At 49.5% G+C, this 19,091-nt stretch overlaps 1 protein-coding gene and 1 long non-coding RNA gene across 4 annotated transcripts in view; one reads left to right on the forward strand and one right to left on the reverse strand.

Annotated features, from left to right (window-relative positions):
- The window catches only part of LOC145537829 (uncharacterized), a 443,496-nt gene extending 426,179 nt beyond the window's left edge, over positions 1-17,317 (forward strand). For both annotated transcript variants that reach the window (XR_014076444.1, XR_014076445.1), the window contains 4 exons: positions 6,426-6,506; positions 9,869-10,094; positions 10,760-10,871; positions 16,698-17,317. This is a non-coding gene — a long non-coding RNA (uncharacterized LOC145537829). The remainder of the gene's footprint in view (positions 1-6,425; positions 6,507-9,868; positions 10,095-10,759; positions 10,872-16,697) is intronic.
- The window catches only part of LOC145537827 (anosmin-1), a 201,015-nt gene that overhangs the window by 5,775 nt on the left and 176,149 nt on the right, over positions 1-19,091 (reverse strand). Inside the window, exons 9-13 of one of the 2 annotated variants that reach the window (XM_081568726.1) lie at positions 13,107-13,253; positions 5,006-5,100; positions 3,592-3,766; positions 2,106-2,332; positions 799-925 (exon numbers count right to left, since the gene is read on the reverse strand). In XM_081568726.1, the coding sequence (XP_081424852.1) occupies positions 799-925; positions 2,106-2,332; positions 3,592-3,766; positions 5,006-5,100; positions 13,107-13,253 (771 nt within the window). Of the gene's footprint in view, positions 1-798; positions 926-2,105; positions 2,333-3,591; positions 3,767-5,005; positions 5,101-8,719; positions 8,941-13,106; positions 13,254-19,091 lie in introns of those variants that run through there. The other variant, XM_081568727.1, reaches the window with a different exon arrangement.

Consider the following 19,091-nt stretch of genomic DNA (forward strand, 5'->3'; position numbering starts at 1 on the left):
CCAGGTCTCCCTCATTGTGGATGGCTCTTTACCAGCTGAGCCACCAGGGAAACCCAAGGATACTGGAGTGGGTAGGCTATCCATTCTCCAGGGAGTCTTCCTGACCCAGGAATCGAACCGGGGTCTCCTGCATTGCAGGTGGATTCTTTACCAGCTGAGCCACCAGGGAAGCCAATAGATTATATATAGTAGAAATATATGTAATAAGCTCCATAGCAAAGTAGCATTTCCTATATAGTTCTATTTGAGCATCTTAATTTTTTAAAAAATTTCAGAATGATATGATAGATTGTTTTTCCCCTTGTGTGGGTGCATGCTAAGCCACTTCAGTCATGTCTGATTCTGTGCAACCCGGTGGACTATAACCTGTCCAGGCTCCTCTGTCCCTGGGATTCTCCGGGCAAGAATACTGGAGTGGGTTGCCATGCCCTCCTCCAGGGGATCTTCCCGACCTAGGGATCAAGGTTTATGTCTCTAACGTCTACCTGCATTGGAAGCCCTACCTCTTCTGCATTTATGGTTAGAAGATAAGAAAAAAGCATGCATTCTGTAGGGCAAAAAAGTAACGGAAGGGGTGGAGGAGGGTGCAGGCGAGGGAAAAAGGGAGCCTGTCAGGTCGGCTGGAAGGAAGCACGTACAAAGGGGAGGGAGGGCTTCAGGTTCAGAGAACTCCCTGTGGGTAGGAGCCTGCAATGTTGGATCTATGGATTTTCGTTTTTTCACCAAGACTTTGTGTGTGTCTGCAAGCCGGGCGGGGACCCCCCCCCGCGGAACCCCCCCTCCCCCTCCAGGACTCACCGTGCACGTCGGGGGTCCGGAAGGTCCTGATAGTGGCGGGCCCCTCCCTGCCCGCCGTCAACACCTGTACCTCCAGGCGGTAGAGGGTGGAGGGCCGCAGACCCGGGACCGAGAGCTCGGGGTGATCCTGGTGATGGGGAGGGAAGGGGTTGGGGAACACAGGGCCGTCAGGCGCCGCCTCTGACCACGACCCACGTGTGGACTCTCCTCCAGAGACCACGCCTCCCTCGCGACGTCACCCTGTTACGCGCGGTTGCGGTTCGCTTGCTTCGACTCCGCAGTGTTCGGGGGTCCCGCGGTCTGTCCACGTTCGCTGGAGACCCCACCCCGGGCCGTCTGGGCAGCGAGGAGACCCAGGCTCTTGGCAGCCAAGAACTCAGATGAGCCAGGCCAGTTCTTGGGGCTCACCCCCAACCCCCCGCATCCCCCCTCCCCGCACCGGGGACTGTATTTTCCATTCCCGAACCTAAGACTTTCCCAGGCTTTAAGAGTTTTCATCTGCACATCTTGTGATGTGAATTCTTGATAATCCACGTCTCGGGGAAACGCGCCAACTTGCGCTCCTTAAAAGACAGTATCTGTCAGTGCCCGCAGCCAAAAATGTTTCTTTTTATGCCAACGCTGTTTTTTTTTTTTTTTGGTGTCAGAACTCAATAGAACCTAACGCACATACACAGAATAATTACTCTCCAATTCCATGGAATTTTTTTTTCCTTCCGGGATTTAAGGTGTTTTTTTTTCTCTTTTTGGAGCAGAAGTTGGATATTCTAAGTGTGTTTTGAGAGTTGGTAAAAGCCCACACATGCTTTTTTTTTTCCCCAAGCCAAGGAATTAAGTTGGCCTGGAAGGCTCTCCAGCTCATTATGTGCTCTGGCCAGATTGGAAGGGGAAAATGAAGAGAAAGAACAAGGTTCTTTTAGCTCTTTTTCCCCCAAATTTAACACTTCAAACGGGGCACGTCCGTTTGGCCCAGAAGGACAGGGATTCAAAAGACCAGAAAATGGTGAAACCCTTGCATTCCATGTGGACAGGAGATGTCTCCTTAAGAGCTGGCCGTGGTCATCACATTTAGCTAGATGATGGTTTCTCCTAAGTTTATGGTGATGATAGTTAATGTACAGGAACCCTGGTGGTGGGTTCTGATTCTTGCAGAAGAGTTCACGCAGGAGAAGAAAGCCTACACGTGAGACTTAGCCAGTCGCCCCTGCAGTGGGGGTTTGGGGTGCCCAAGTGCCTCCCCCAGGGATGCTCCAACCGCATGGGGGGGCCCACCCCGAGATGGGGAGGGCAGGCAGGCGGGTGCTCACCGCGGGCAGAATCTGGGACTGCGAGATGATGCTGTTCGGGAGGCTGTTGGGCCGGCTCTCGGTGGTGACCTCGGCCCAGGTCACCTGGAAGCCGGTGGGTGGCCGCGGCAAGCCCGCCTGGCTCACCCTCCAGGAGAAGTGCCCTGTGATGTTGGCGTCGTGCACCATGAAGGAAGCGGACAGGTTCTCGGGCTTGGCCTGCACTTTGGGGCGCATGTGACCGTGACCTGTGGGCACAGGAAGGGGAATCGCGGGGTGGGGGATTAGGGGGGGTGGAGAGAGGGCAGCCCCAGGGAGCTGTGCACCCCCCGGGGAAGGGGCAGTGTTCAGACTGCGGTTCTCTGGGCTCCAGGGTCAGTGACCTGACCTCCCTCGCTGAGGGGTAGGGGGTGGTGTCCCACGGCCGCCTGGGCAGATGGCATCTGAGCTGGACCCTCATCTCTGCAGCTCAGCCCAGTGGCTGCTGATGGCTCGGGGTCATTTGCGAGTCCAGCTTGCAGATGGGGGTGGACGATGCCGAAAAGAGTGCTGTGATCTCAGAGGACCCGGCCACTGAGAGGGCAGGAGAGGGTGCTGGGGGAGGGGGTGGTGGGGAAGGCTGGGGTCGCCGGGAGAGCCGTCGGCAGTGACCAGGACAAGCTCCTGGGCGGGGCCTCTGAGGATAAGTGTCCCTCTATGTGGGCCGCGGCTGCGGAAGGTGGAGATGGGGGATGGAAAGGATGTAAGGGGTAACGCCCCTGGGGCCGGGGTGAACACGAGTCAAGGGAGTTACAGGAGGCGCCCTGGAGCACACGCGGAGAAATGCTAGCCCCCATTCTAAGGGCTTGGGCTTCCAAGATTGGGCCTTCCCTTGTGGCTCAGCTGGTAGAGAATCCGACTGCAATGCGGGAGACCTGGGTTCCATCCCTGGGTTAGGAAGATCCCCCTGGAGAAGGGAAAGGCTACCCACTCCAGTATTCTTGGGCTTCCCTGGTGGCTCAGCTGATAAAGAATCTGCCTGCAATGCAGGAGACCCTGACTCAATTCCTGGGTTGGGAAGATCCTTTGGAGAAGGGATAGGCTACCCACTCTAGTATTCTTGGGCTTCCCTGGTGGCTCAGCTGGTAAACAATCTGCAAAGCAGGAGACCTGAGTTCCATCCCTAGGTTGGGAAGATCCCTCTGGAGAAGGGAAAGGCTACCCATTCCAGTATCCCGGCCTGGAGAATTCCACGGACTGTACAGTCCATGGGGTCGCAAAGAGTCGGACACGACTGAGCAATTTTCACTTTCACTCTTAAGGGCTGATCCTTCAGCAAAGCCTGTGTCACTAAGTGCGGCTGGACTTCGGAGACGACGCGAGTGTTCGTATACACACGTTCCCTTCAGACAGGCCTGTCCTAGGGCAGTCTAGAAAGGGGTGATCCTTGTGGGTTTCGGGGCTTTGTGAATCGCGCTTTGGAGCTGTGCCCACTGCCGCGCCCCTGGGGAGTCTAGGCGACACGTACCCTCCTCCGCGCCAGGGCAGCTGAAGTGCTTGTGGGTCTTCCCCTTGAGCGCGGAGCACGGCGGGGTCGTGAAGGATGCGCTCTCCGCCTTCCAGCGGCCCAGGGGCCACGCGGCTTGCACGATCACCTTGTATTTGCAGGAGAACGACAGGTCTGGAAGAATCATGTAGTTTTCCTAGAGCAAGACAGAGACAGAGAGAACATGCCAGCTGTAAAAATCTCACAAGGGAACTGACTTAGCAGGAGATGCAGTGATATCCCAGGAGGTTGTCTTCTCGTAATGTGGCGTGTGTGTGTGTGTGTGTGTGTGTGTGTGTGTGTGTGATATGGCCTTTACACAAAGCACACAGGGTCCCCGCTGAGATTAATTGCAACCATGACCCACTTCTGGGCGGGGAGGGGGGGTCACGCAGGCTCTAGAACTGCTGGGTGGAAGCGTTCAGTCCATGGCAGCCCTGTTCTGACCGTCATGACCCGCCATGGGGAGCTGGCTACAGGGAGGGTGAAAAGCTGTGAATATCAATCCGATTTGTTATTAAAAGAACAAAAAAGCTAACTCAAGCTTCCTCCCAGACGCAGGCTCAGTTTAGACCTGAGTCTTCCCTGAAGGCAAAGAAGACATTCTTGAGCCCTGTCTTTCCTCCCCTTTCTGGAGGGCTCTCTCGGTTGCTTCCAGCCGGAATGTGATAATTAAACAGAATTACGAGACCAGACCCAACAGTGGAGGGCTGAGGGGCTGGGAATGTAGCTTTATAGGAGGGGGAAGCTGACAGTGATGGTTTTAACAAGCTAGTGTGATGTCTCTTACCCTTGGTGTTAGGGTGTGTGCAATAATTCTAGGTGAGCAGTTGTCACGGCCTCCTGCCCCTATATGAGAGCTGCAGCTGGGAGCGAGTCTGGGACCCTTAAGGTCAGAACATCACGTGCCGGGGCCCAGGATGGGCGGGTCTTCCACCCTCTGCATGAGCTGGTGCAAGGTTGGGATGTAGCTAAAGGTGAGGCTGAGGGACAGGGTGGCAGAGAAACCCTGGGAGATTTTCCCATTTGCCCTGGGAGAATGAGGCCTTCAGGTCATGGGGGGCCCACATCAGAATGGAGAAGAGAATTCGGAGCTGCAGTGTGATTAAGATGAAACCACTCCCAGGCTGACGGCATTGGCCCTGGGAGCTCCTGGTGAGCTGTATGTGGAATCTCAGCGTCCCCCCTCCACCAATGCTGACAACAAGCAGGGATGAGGGGTGAGTGACCACGTGACCCTGTGTCTCCTTCCCACCTGTCCCGAAGGTAACGGGTTGGTGAACGAGTCACCCACGGCACGGTCAGCCTGCAACCCTCCCCGTCCAGCTGTATGCAGGTCGGGTGTGTCTAAGAGCCACCAAGCACCCCGCCTTTCAAGCCTCCTCCTCCTCCGCACCTGGGTCACAGCCGAGGACGCCTCCAGCCTGGCGGATTCGTTGTGGGCACAGACTTCCGGAAACCACTCCACGTGATACTGTCTGACGCTGGGATCTGTAAGGTGAATGCAGTTCAGCAAAAAAAAAAACAAAAAAAAAAAACAGTCTACAAGCACGCGGGCTCGTAGCCCGATGTTCCCGAAGCCGGAGACAACAGGCAGGATTCAGACAGGCGATGCAGACAAGGACCCACCAGGCAGAGGAAGGAGGTCTCCCCAATTTCTGCCTACTGTTTCCTCAGTAAAAAATCAGCTCAGGACTTCCCGGACGGTCCAGTGGTTGGGACTCTAGCCTCCAATGCAGGGGGTGTCGCTTCCATCCCTGGTTGGGTAAGATCCCACATGCCTCGTGGCCAAAGAACCAAAACAAAACGTAAGCAATACCGCTTCACACGTCCAGTGAAGGCTTTAAAAACGGTCCGTATCCAAGAAATCTTCAAGAATGGAGTCGGGGAAAAGAATGAAGTCAGGGGGGAACGTAATAGAGCATCAAAGGAAACGTAAATTGAGATACGAGAACCAGATAGAAAAAAAAGTCATGAGAAAAGTGAGAGTGTGCTGCGTCTGCAGAGGTCTGGAGCCTAACCCAGCCGTGGCGCCCATGGTCAAGAAACCCGATGAGAACGGGCGACGCTCAGTGTCCATCCTCTCGTTTCCTACGTGATGAGAGAGACTCCGCACGAGTCTCTGAATGTGTTCTGCATGTGGGCCGTGAGTACAGGGTTTCCTCCTCAGGAGACAAGGGTGAGAACAGTCTGCAGTGAGTGCGCCCCAGCCTCGCTGGCTGTGTGACCCCTGCAGAAATCAGACCTGCACCCCCAGCCCCCCCGAGAACAGGGCCCCTTATGTCACATCTCCACCTCCGGCCCAAGCGGCGCGTTTCCTGTCCGCGTCTTCTCTTTGGGCGATCGACCAAGTGGGAAAAAAAAGACAAAAGTGCTGCGGAGCCAGGCCTGAGTGTGGGAACAGAGGCTGGCCCGGGTTTATCAATCACCCAGAGTCCCCGGGCGGGCGTGAAAGGCATCGCCCCCCACCTCCCCACCCCCGGGGTGATCGGCCTTGGGTCCTGGCTGCACTCAAGCCAAGCGTTTGATGGGAGGTTTTCAGAGTGCAGACCTCTTTGATGGAATGCTGGGTCCGCTGGGGACTTGCTCTTGAGCACTTTGAGAAATGAGAAAAGAAGGACTTTTCCACCAGAAAGTAAAGAGATACCAAGCAGGCATCAATGCTGTTTAGCTAAAAGAGGGGAAGCCCTGAATGGAGGTTGTAACTTCTTACACAGCAGACATCAAGAGCTGTGTGTTGATTTGAGAAGAACTGTACATTATACGCAAAGTATGAAGTCAACCGATGAGCAAATTCATACCCTTTCTTTCAACAGGTGGTGCTGCTGTATGCATCGTGCTGAAATGACCTCCCAGAGGCAGCTGGTCTCGTGGACCCGAAATACAGAGGCATCTGGGTAAGTAACAGAGGGCCTGGGTGACATCCAAGTGAGGTTGGACGGAGGTGGGATACAGGTGAACACAGAACGATCATGACAGGAGCACGGTGTACTGACAAGATGGTTATGGCGATAACTACAGTGTGGGCACGGCTCACGGAAGGGGTGGGCAGAGGCCTGGGCAGGGCAGGTGATGGTGGGCAGGGCGCCACCAGACACCCCTGTGTGCCCCACTGCAAACTCACTCCTGTACGTGGTGAACCCCTGCATCCCTCAAGCCCAGAAAGCAAATCAAAGCATTTGCTGCTGCCGCTGAAGGGATCAGACTCTTTATCTTAATGAAAAATCCCACTGGACAGGTGGGTGGCCCCTGTATCGAAGAGTGCGATTCTCACCACAGAGAATAGGCTAGTTCCTGCCAAGCCCAGAGCCAGGCACGGAGGAGGGGGAACCTCACAGTCCCCGGTGCAGAGCAGACAGGCCTGGACCCCACTTCTCTGCACTACAGCTGTACGATGTGCAGTTGTTACCCACGGCTCCCCCAAGGACCCACATGTTGCTACAGCGCGGTTCACAGGAGCACGTCCCGAGCCACATGTCCGATGGTCCCTCCCGCCCCTTAGCTGTGCAAGCTGCCGGCTCTGAGCGCACACCCTGGGTCTCGGGACACGCACCCCCGCCTCCAGGAAGATCTCCATGCAAACCCAAGGCTTTCCAACCACTTCCCAAGCCTGGCTCAGCAGACACAGTTCCATGGGCACGGACGATCCACAGCCTATCTTTGCTTTTCAAGTCAGTAGCATAAGGTAGAGCTTTAAAGACACACATTCCACAGCGTGTTCACATGTTACTTTTAAGCCACGCATGCGTGCCAAGTCGCTTCAGTCGTGTCTGACTCTTTGTGACCCTATAGACTGTAGCCTGTCAGGCTCCTCTGTCCAGGGGATTCTCCAGGCAAGAGTAGTGGAGTAGATTGCCATGCCCTCCTCCAGGGGATCTTCCCCACCCAGGGATGGAACCCACGTCTCTTATGTCTCCTGCATTGGCAGGCAGGTTCTTTACCATTGGTACCACGTGGAAGCCATCCTTTGAACCAGTCCTCACCTTTTGCTGCAAAGATACTGACTCAGCTGATTCCAGAGCCATCACTCGGTGTGAGTAGTGACCACGTGCTGGACCGCGACTCCAGCACCTCACGCGCCGTCTCAGGGGGTTCTGACCTCACTCACCCCTTCCCTCCTCTGGAAACCACCCCAGCTCCTCTCCTCCTCTGTCTCAGAGCTCCCCAGGGTTCTCCAGTTCCTCTGGGAACTCACTGTTGGGGTGCCCAACCGCCTCACCCCGCTTTGTGCTGGCCGTCGAGACAGGTCTCGATTCTGCTTCTCTCTAGAGCAGCGGTCCCTGACCTTCGTGATAGTTCCAGGGACCGGTTTCGTGGAAGACGATTTTTCCACTGATGGGGTGGGGGGTGGGGGTGGATGGTTTTTGAGACGATTCAAGTGCATTCCTGGAGAAGGAAATGGCACCCCACTCCAGTACTCTTGCCTGGAAAATCCCATGGATGGAGGAGCCTGGTAGGCTACACTCTGCGGGGTCGCAAAGAGTCAGGCATGACTGAGCGACTTCACTTTCATTTTCACAAGTGGCGTTCTATTTATTGTGTGTGCTTTCTCTTATTATGTATTCCATCAGCTCCACCTCTGAGGATCAAACATTAGATCTGAGGTTGGGGACCGCTGCTCTAGGGGATCTTAAGTTCCACCCTTACGTAAGAAACTATTCTTAAAACTCCATCACGTTGTTCTGGTCCGAGTACTACAAGTAAACAGTGTTTTACATACAATGGTTTGCTTAGAGATACTTAATTGCAGTGATTTCTCTTACTTATAAATAATACTACTACCTGTTCCCATATTATTAGTGGAACAGTTAGACCTGTTTTCTAATTAATTACTAGTAAACTGATCAAGTAACCCAGAAGAGAGCAAAGAAAAAAGTGCTTCTGACTGCTCGTGATTTTGAATCAACAGAAATGAAAGAGGCAGAAAGGAATTTCAAGCAAATATGATGTCTATAACCATCACTTTCTGTCAGCATTGTGCTCAAAGTCTCAGCTAGCATTAAGACAGGGCAAAGAAGCAAAATGTGCAAAGTCTGAAAAGGAAGATGTAACTTTCTTATGATTTAGTAAGAACTTGATGATTTTTATAGAAAATGCTGGAAATCAACTATGCTTCCATAAAAAAATTCTTTATTTTGGGGGAAGAAAAGAGGGAAAGAAAAATAAAGGAACACGGATGCCCAACGCTGGATCCTTACAACAGAAATGAAATCCGGACGAAAGCCAGCTGAGAGGCAAAGATGGAACAACACCACTCCTCGGACGTAAGGAGGGCACCTGAGTGACCCTGTGTGAGGGAAGCTCTCACTCAGGACATGGAGTGCAGTGACCCTGGAGGAGACAAAATGATGAACTGATCATCTCTTAAAGGAAGAACTATTAATAAACTTGAAAAAAATAAAACTAGAAAAAGACTTAGATAAAACCAGGAAAGACCTAGATAAAACCAGCATAGCCATTTCCCTTCTCCAGCGGATCTTCCCAACCCAGGGATCAAACCCAGGTCTCCGGCATTGCAGGTGGATTCTTTACCAGCTGAGGCACCAGGGAAGCCCAAGAATACTGGAGTGAGTAGCCTATCCCTTCTGCAGCAGATCTTCCTGACCCAGGAATCGAACCAGGGTCTCCTGCATTGCAGGCGGATTCTTTGCCAGCTGAGCCACCAGGGAAGCCCAGTGAAGTGCCAAAGTAAGAACTATCAGGAAAGGGAAAGAAATAAAAGTAGAAAGAAACTGAGATGAAACCAGCAGATGACTCATATACTCCATACATAAAGGACTCTTGCAGGACAGACTGGCTAAACAGCTGGTGCATGCTTCGGAAAAGAGGAGCTCCATCGCCAATAAACTCACGACCAGGTGTTCCAAGCCCTGGACGACCAGAAACATGCAAATGCAAAGAGAAGCTAGCCATCACGACACACGTACCAGAAGAGCTGAGATGAGAAAAAGATGGGATCTCCACTTGGGGAGACTGTGTGGAGAACATCTAAGCCTCCTGGTGGGCGGGTGCATGGCCCAAGCTCTGTGCAAAACTCTCTCTTCTCGCGGTCAACATACTCTGACCTAAGAGTCTCACCTCTGGGGGAGGGGGGGGATATGTACAGACATATGTGACTCAGAAGGTGTGTTCACAGGATGCTCACAACGGTGCTGTTCTTTTCCACCTTTAAGATTCTTTGATGCGGATCCTTTGAAAAGTATTGCATTTGCTACAACATCACTTCTGTTTAATGTTTCGTTTTGTTTTTGGCTCCAAGGCATGTGTGATCCTACCTCCCCGACCAGGGACTGAACCCGCAACACCTGCGTTGGAAGGTGAAGTCTTAGCCACTGCATCGCCAGGGAAGTCCTTCTTACCAGCCCATCACTGGGCCAAACCAAATCTCCAGCTACTGTTGACAAGAAACTTCACAGCTGGAGGTGTGCCGGGGACAAACGGTACAGCAGTATATGGATGAATCACCGCTTCCTGCAGGAGACTGGGTGAGTGTCCCCCATGTACTGTTCACTGCGACAAGCCAGGTACGGACTGCTAAGATCCTGTCTGCATAAATTCAAGTACAGGTCCAACACACGTGCCCGTTCACAAGTCAGGATATTGGTGGTTTCCTCTCGTGGGCCTGAGAGGTTTGCATCTCCTGTATGTTTACCTTTTCGTTATAGGAGATGCTTACATGTTCGATAATAAAATGTGTTAGTTCATTGATACTAATGCCATATTGACATACAATGCTAATTTTAAATCGGTAAGGACAGTCATCCTCCAGTACCGACTGGAGGTTGGGGGTTGGACCCCCCGCCTTGGATACCACGTTCCCAGGATGGATGCTGGAGTCCCACAGTGAGCGCCTCATACCTGCGGGTTCTGCATCCTTGGGTTCAACCAGCTGCTGACCGTAGACAAGAGTACGTGACCCACAGGTGGGTGAATCTGCAGATGCAGAACCCACTGATGTGGAGAACTGACTGTACAAGGGATTAACTAAATTCTACAATTGAATGTTAGTTTAATATTAAAATTAATCAATTAATATTAATTTAAATGTTGTTAATATGTATACATAATTTTACTTTAGTAATATTGAATAAATTTAAATTAACATACGATAGTAATAAAACACTAAACGTTATCGGTAATGTTATTTTAGCTATGGAATGAATTTGAGCAGCTTGGAAGCAAATTCCAGAACAAGAGCTCCAGCACCAATATCCCGAATGGCACAGGAGCTGACACACTGAGTAAAATAGCGCCTCAGAAAAGTAAGAATTTTGAAAAATAATTCTGCCTAAAATAGATTTGTGTCTTAAAATGCATAGAAGTGATAACATGTATGTCAACTATCTCTAAAAGCAGTATTTCAGTAACACAAAACAAATACTGTAAGAGGAGACAAAACAAAGGGATTTATCTCAAAGATAAAAACAATCTATTCTAAAGATGAATGTTCACTGCAGTATTAACAGTAAGACAGAAATTCTGAAGGCAACTAAATGTTTGACTGCAGTGCAATTACAACGACACATAATATCCATCAAGGTAGCCATTTCAAAATGTGATGAAAAATACTAACAATACACAAAATGCAAATTTATTATTTGAAAAATGTGTTCATTTTACATACACATAAAAGTGGCTTCCCTGGTGGCTCAGCCTGCAATCCAAGAGACCTCAGTTTGATCCCTGGGTTGGGAAGATCCCCTGGAGAAGGGAATGGCAACCCACTCCAGTATTCTTGCCTGGAGAATCCCATGGACAGTCCATGGAGTCGCAAAGAGTCAGACCCCACTGAGAGACTGACACATACACATATAATAACTGGGTGAGACACGAGGGATACAGGAAAGTTGTGAAGGCAAGTCCACTAAAACGCTACTTCCGTGAAATACTGTGAACAGAACTGGCCTTTTTCCTGTCTTCCAAATTATTTGCGTTATGCACCTTTTTAATAAATAATTACTTTAGAACAGAGCTTTACAGTGCAAAATAACGACGGTTTTGAGTGTTTGAGACACAAGCCCAGCCTTCTAGGAAAGAGGTGAAGACAGGTCAATATCCCTAAAATGATGCAATGTCAGGAGCAGATTTCAGAATGTGATGCACATTCCTGGGCACCACGGACAACCCATTCAGACTTCAGAACCGCAAGGCATTCGATAAAAAAAGAAAGCGTGCATGCGTTTTGTTCAGCTGTTTTCCGTAGTAGCAGTAGTGTGGCTTGATGGTTATGTTTGCACAAGCACCCGGACAGCTCAGAACTCTCCGATGCAAACAACAAACGTAAAACTCTTAGACCAAAGCACAGGCAGAACACTCCCTGAAATAAATCACAGCAAGACGTTTTTGGATCCACCTCTTAAGAGTAATGAAAATAAAATCAGAAAATAAACAAATGGGACCTAATTAAACTTGAGAGCTTCTGCCCAGCAAACGAAAGAATTAAACAAAAAGACAACCCAGAATTGCGAGAAAATATTTGCCTATGACTGATGAAGACTTCATCTACAAAATACACAAGACAGCTCATACGCCTCAATACCAACAAACAACCCAATCAAAAATCAGAAAACCTAAAAAGACATTTCTCCAAAGACATGTAGATGGCTAAGAGGAATGTGAAAAGATGGTCAACGTTGCTAACTATTGCAGAAATACAAATCAAAACTGTGATGAGTTATCACCCCACAGCAGTCACAACGACTGTCATCAGAAAGTGTACAAACAATCAATGCTGGAGAGGGTGTGGAGAAAAGGGAACTCTCTCGCACTGTTGGTGGGAATGCAAACTGCTTCAGCCACTACAGAGAACAGTCTGGAGGTTCCTAAGAAAACTGAAAACAGAGCTACCCTATGACCCAGCAATCCCACTCCTGGGCATATACCTGGAGAAAACCATCACTTTGAAAACGTACATGCACCCCACTGAAGCACTATTTACAATAGTCAAGACACGGTAGCAACCTAAATGTCCATCGCCAGAGGAATACACATGGTACAAGTACACACAGAATACTGCTCAGCTTTATAAAGAATGAAATAAATGCCATTTGCAGTAACATGGGTAGGGAGGTAGAGATGGTCACAGTAAGGGGAGTCAGGGACAGAAACAGGATATCACTTCTCTGTGGAATCTAAAAAAAATGATACCAATGAACTCATTTACAAAACAGAAACAGATTTACAGACTTAGAAAGCAAATTGACAGTTTCCAAAGGGGACTGATGGGGGTGGGGGGGAATAAACTAGGAGACTGGGCTGGACAGGTGCACGCTACTATATTTAAAATAATCAACAGGGACCTAGTGTACAGCACAGGGAGCTCTGCTCCACGTAATAACGCACCTGGAAAAAGAATCTACCTGTATATATATATATATATATATATAACTGAATCTCTTTGGAATACAGCTGAAACCCACACAACACTGTACATCAACTGTACTCCAATAGTAAAATAAAGCTCAAGAACAACAACCAGTAAGCAAGCATCTGCTCACCTTCGGTCTTCTTCCAGTAGACCTTGACTTGCAGCTGGGTGTCTTGGAAGAACGGAGCCCCGACTTCCAGGAGGCGAGCGGGCCGGCGTCTTTGAAGGGGAGGTTGCGTGTGCATCGCACTCTTCCTACTTTTCCCGAGGTGTTCTTCTACAACAGTGCACAACATTCTGACTTACTGGTTAAAAAGCCACATGGAACCCGAGGGTAATCCCAGTGCATCTGATTTCCCTCTGCGATCCTTCCATATTTCGTGCCTGTTTTTTAAAGTAAAACGTAATCCATCTACAAATTCCTTCCTGCCCAGGTTGATGTCACCTCCCCATTCATCACGGGCTGTAATGCAGGCCTGAAAGTACACAGCGTAAATTACACAGAATCCCCAGATTTAACTTGGTAGGAAACACACATGCACTGACCTTGAGAGATGCTCTGATTTCAGTAATAAGAGGAAATACTATTTCTCACAATACATGATTTGTTTTTTTTGCACTTGTGAAGGAAGTCAATGAAATAATATTGAAATACGATTTCATGAAAACAATATACTCGGTGGGTTTTTGCCGAAGGACCAACATGTTAGATTCCTCCATCTTGAGAGAGACAGAGGAGAGTTTAACATGGCTTAGTAGGAAAGATACCAAAACTTCCTGGCCTCCGATCTTTCCTTTTGCAGCTTACTGACTTTTAGAAGTTGCACTTGTAGAAATAATGTCCTTTTCTACTTTCAAAATTCCAAGTACTCCTCTGATATAACATCTCAACCTGTATTGATGATAAACCAGTAAGCAATGTGAAAAAGTTCGCTTAAAAGTCAGCATTTAGACAACTGAGATCATGGCATCTGGTCCCATCACTTCATGGCAAATAGATTGGGAAACAATGGAAACAGTGGCAGACTTCATTTTGGGGGGCTCCGAAATCACTGCAGATGGTGACTGCAGCCATGAAATTAAAAGACGCTTGCCCCTTGGAAGAAAAGCTATGACCAACCTAGACATCATATTAAAAAGCAGAGACATTACTTTGCCAACAAAGGTCCATCTAGTCAAGGCTATAGTTTTTCCAGTAATCATGTATGGATGTGGGAGTTGGATTATAAAGAAAGCTGAGCGCAGAAGAATTGATGCTTTTGAACTGTGGTCTTGGAGAAGACTCTGGAGAGTCCCTTGGACTGCAGGGAGATCCAACCAGTCCATCCTAAAGGAAATCAATCCTGAATATTCATTGGAAGGACTGATGCTGAAGCTGAAACTCCAATCCTTTGGCCACCTGATGCAAAGAGCTGACTCATTGGAAAAGACCCTGATGCTAAGAAAGATGGAAGGCGGGAGGAGAAGGGGACAACAGAGGATGAGATGGTTGGATGGCATCACCGACTCAACGGACATGAGTTTGAGTAAACTCCAGGAGTTGGTGATGGACAAGGAAGCCTGGCATGCTGCCGTCCACAGGGTCACAAAGAGTCCGACATGACTGAGTGACTGAACTGACTGATCTTCAAAGGTAGTAATGCCTAAGCGTGAAATCTGATTTAGATATATGAAAAAAGAGAAGAAAAAAGGATATAAGTCAGGAACGGCCAGATGGCAGAGAGGCGTGGGATAGGGTGGGGAGACGGGGGTGGGGCTTCCTGCTCCAGGGAACCCCTTTCCCAGCACACGTTCACCAAGCCCAGAGCCCTCTGAATCCTGGCGTCTGGGGTTTACAGAGGCTTCATGACACAGACGTGACGTATTAAATTATTAGCCACCGATGACTGAAGTCCACCTCCAGCCCCTCTCCCTTCCGCAGAGGTGGTGGTAGGAAGTGGAGACAGAAAGTTCCAGCCCTCCAGTCACTAGTGTGTTTCTTTCATCCCCACCCTGTCCTTAGATGCTGTCCAAAAAATCACCTCACTCATGTAAGAAAACACACCTTCACGGCTCTCATCACTTAGGGAATTCCAAGAAATTCCAAGGAATTCCAATTTCTGGAGCCGTGTGCCTGGAACGTGCCAACACCAATGTCATCTTTAAGTCACAATGTCACAGGCTGTGAGAAGCCCGACATCCCAGTCTGCAGACCCCAGCGCAGCAAGCCTGGGGCCTGGAGTGGGGGCAGGGTCACAGGGAACCCACAAGACAGGCACCCAAACGCGCCCCTTTCCTGACGCCACCGTGGGCTTACAGAATCCCGCTGCTTACACCTAAGGCATTTTTAAAAAGAACTGAAGGTGCAACGGAATATTACTCAGCCATAAAACAGGGTTTAACCTCTGCCTTCTGCCCAGGCATGGAGGGACCTGGAGATTGTCATACAGTGTGAAGGAAGTCAGAAAGATAAACATCGTATATTAATGCACGTACATAGCGTTTAGAAAAATAGTGTAGATGAACCTATTTGCAAAGCAGAAATAGAGATACAGACATAGAGAACACACAGAAGGATACCAAGGGGGTTAAGAGTGGGGTGGGATGAACTGGGAGACAGGAATTTACATACATACACTAAACTGATGAGAACCTGACTCACTGGAAAAGACCCTGATACTGGGAAAGGTGGAAGGGGGGAGGAGAAGGGGACGACAGAGGATGAGATGGTTGGATGGCATCACTGACTCGATGGGCATGAGTATCAGTAAACTCCGGGAGTTGGTGATGGACAGGGAGGCCTGGCGTGCTGCAGTCCGTGGGGTCACAAAGAATCGGACACGACTGAGCGACTGAACTGAACTGAATGAGAACCTACTGGATACCACAGAGAACTCTACTCAATGCTCTGTAATGGTCTACATGAGAAGGCATCTAAAAAGAGGGGATATACATGTATACATATAGCTGCCCGTGCCGTATAGCAGAAACTAACGCCAACACTGTAAAATCAACTGTACTCCAATAAAAAGCTTTTTTTAGAAGATTTAAGATTTTTCACAAATCTTAAATTTTTCACAAGCTCACTTATGCATCTAATGCCTTTAATAACCTGTCATGTTAAAAATTCACTGGCAGATAACCAAAACAGTTTGGAGGGTTGTTTAACCTCTCTGTGAATATTGTCCTCCTTTGGCCTGTTATATCCCATGGAAATGCTTAGTTTTCACTACGGACATAAAAAAGTGTATATATCTCAGGATTGAACGTCTGCTGCTTTACTGAATGATTCCAGCGTGAACACGCGTGGACACACCCCCACACACAGGGGACATGCCCACACAGGGACAGGCCCCACAGGCCACGCCCCCGCACAGGGGCACGCCCCCAGAGGACACGCCCCCCCACAGGACACACACACCCACACACACAGGGGACACGCCCACACACAGGGACATGCCCACACGGGACATGCCCACACACAGAGGATACACGGTCCAACCTCAACCCTGGGGGGACGTCCCTCCCTCTGACCGTGTCCCCCACTTCCAGCAGAAGACAAAAATGGAATAAAAGCCATTTTTCCACATTCTGAAAATGTATGAGGCCTGATTTATACTCTTTAATAGTCCTGAAAGTTAAAGAGAACTGAGTGACTAGACCGTTTCTCTGGATGTCAAAGTTAAGATGAACTTTACCGAGACTGGGAGCTTTTTCTCTCTGCCCCTTTTTTATTTTGCAGAGCTGTAATACTCTTCCAGCTCCATGAAGCAACTACATCAAGCACTTGGAATCGGTCACCCCTGGAAATGTTCCTCCTGCCTCCCAAGAGAGCAAGTTACGTTTCTATTAAAGACAGTGTTATGTCTTTCTTTCCTTCAAGGGACCCTTTTATAAAACTGTGTGAACACACAGCCTTTGCTTTCATAGAAACATTTATCATTAAAACACCTAGTAGCCTGCAGGCCTGGAAAAACAGCATTCAAAAAGTAATTTATATGCTGACATTTACAGCACTGCTTCCTATAAAATATAATTTCCCTTGCTTACACTGGAAAGTTGTAATGATTCTTTACTTCTGGTTGGCGCATGATGAAAAGACATTGTGTTCCTGTCACAGTGTCACGCTCGTGTTTATGGGATTATACATCAATGTTGGGTTACAAAGCATGTCCTGACACACACTCAGCCGTGTCCTGCCTAATCCTGTGTAAAGACAGTCTCTTTTGGAGGCCACCCTGACACCCAACTAATATGTATTGTGACAGGTACTTTTCAGTATCACTTTTTTTGTTGTTGTTGTTCTGATCCTTCTGACAGGAATCAGTTAATCCTAGAATAAAGTGGCCTTTGGTAGGTTAAGTATCAGATCTCTTTCTTGGTTAGGTAAAATGGTACGCGCGTGCTCAGCTGTGTCCAACTCTTTGTGACCCCATGGACTGTAGCTGAAAGTTAGGACCAGCCCTAGACAGCATATTAAAAAGCAGAGACGTTGCTTTGCCAACAAATGTCCGTCAAGTCGAGGCTATGTTTGTTCCAGTAGTCATGTATGGATGTGAGAGGTGGACTATAAAGTAAGCTGAACACTGAAGAATTGATGCTTTTGAACTGTGGTGCTGGAGAAGACTCTTGAGAGTCCCTTGGACTGCAAGGAGATCCAACCAGCCCATCCTAAAGGAGATCAGTCCTGAATGTTCATTGGAAGGACTGATGTTAAAGCTGAAACTCCAGTTGTTTGGCCACTTGATGTGAAGAGCTGACTCATTGGAAAAGACCCTGATGCTGGGAAAGATTGAGGGCAGGAGGAGAAGGGGACGACAGAGGACGAGATGGCTGGATGGCATCACTGACTCAATGGACATGGGTGTGGGTGGACTCAGGGAGTTGGTGATGGACAGGGAGGCCTGGCATGGTGTGGTTCATGGGGTCGCAGAGAGTCGGACACAACCGAGTGACTGAACTGAACTGGACTGTAGCCCGCTAGGCTCCTCTGTCCGTGGGATTCTCGGCTGTGGGCAGAAACGCATATTAAATTACGGGACTCATACAGCCCCTTCATGGATCTCAGCCATACCAGCCTCTAAGGGGAAAGGAACGCTGTTTATTGGGAAAACTGGAAAGATACCAAAAGGCCAACTTACTTTGCACAAGACAGAAATCCCCACCACCGGTCGAAGAAAAAGTACGGTCTCAGGAGAATCAGATGTTTAAAGGATTTTCGTTTGAGGAGAAATCAGGGAGTAATAAGTTGGGGAAACAGGAAAGCATGAGATCTGGGCAGAAGTGAAGAGAAGCCAGGAACACGTGACCGTCTTGAGAGGGGAAGAAATCTGTGTTACTAGTTAACATTTTCTAGACACTCTTCTGACAGTCATCTACGAGACTGATGTTGAAGACAGGTTGGAAACCTGTATTAATTAGGAGATTCATTGTCTCAGGAACGGGGCAATGGCCTGAACAAGGGTAAGAACTGGATAGGTCCCCACGTTCCAGGTGACATTAGGACACCAGAGGACTTTGATGCCTAATGAACTGGATTTCTGGAGAGAGGTAAACTGAGGCATGAAAAACGACCTCTCCTGACCTCAGGCTTGAAAAGAAGGGGTGAGGGACAGGTGCTCTGGGGGGCGGGTCAGGAGGGCCGTGGAGAGAAACGGGTAAGAAGACGAGAAAAGCGTGGTTTGGAGGACGTTCCATTTCAAGAACCTGTCAGCCATCCCAGCCCGACATACAGCTCTGGTTTCGGGGTGGGGGGCGTCAGGTGGGGGGGCGCCCAGGGTGGCCTCGGGACTGACTGCTGTCTCTGGTGGGGGGAGTGCCTCCCCCTGCTTCATTCCCTGCCTCCCCTGCACGCTGGTTCTCTGCACACACAGTGCTCTGTGCCAGCCCTGCACACGTGCAGTGTGATGCCCAGTGCTCTGTGGGGCACCCGCGCTGCAGGGCCCAGGAGGAGGCTGGCAGGCTCAGTCCCTACCACCATGTCAGTCTGTCTGCCTCCACGATGTCCCTGCAGCTCTCTGTGCCATGGGCTAGTCTCCCGGGCACCCTGGCCACACGTTTACAGACTCCACACTGGGATCTCGGAAGGCTGACGTCAAATGTGTCTAGGGCTGGCGGTAACGTGTGTGTGAGTTCA

The sequence above is a fragment of the Giraffa tippelskirchi genome, chromosome Y (assembly GCF_054371585.1).
Source record: "Giraffa tippelskirchi isolate mGirTip1 chromosome Y, T2T-mGirTip1v1.2.pri, whole genome shotgun sequence".
In the NCBI taxonomy this organism is placed as follows: Eukaryota; Metazoa; Chordata; class Mammalia; order Artiodactyla; family Giraffidae; genus Giraffa; species Giraffa tippelskirchi.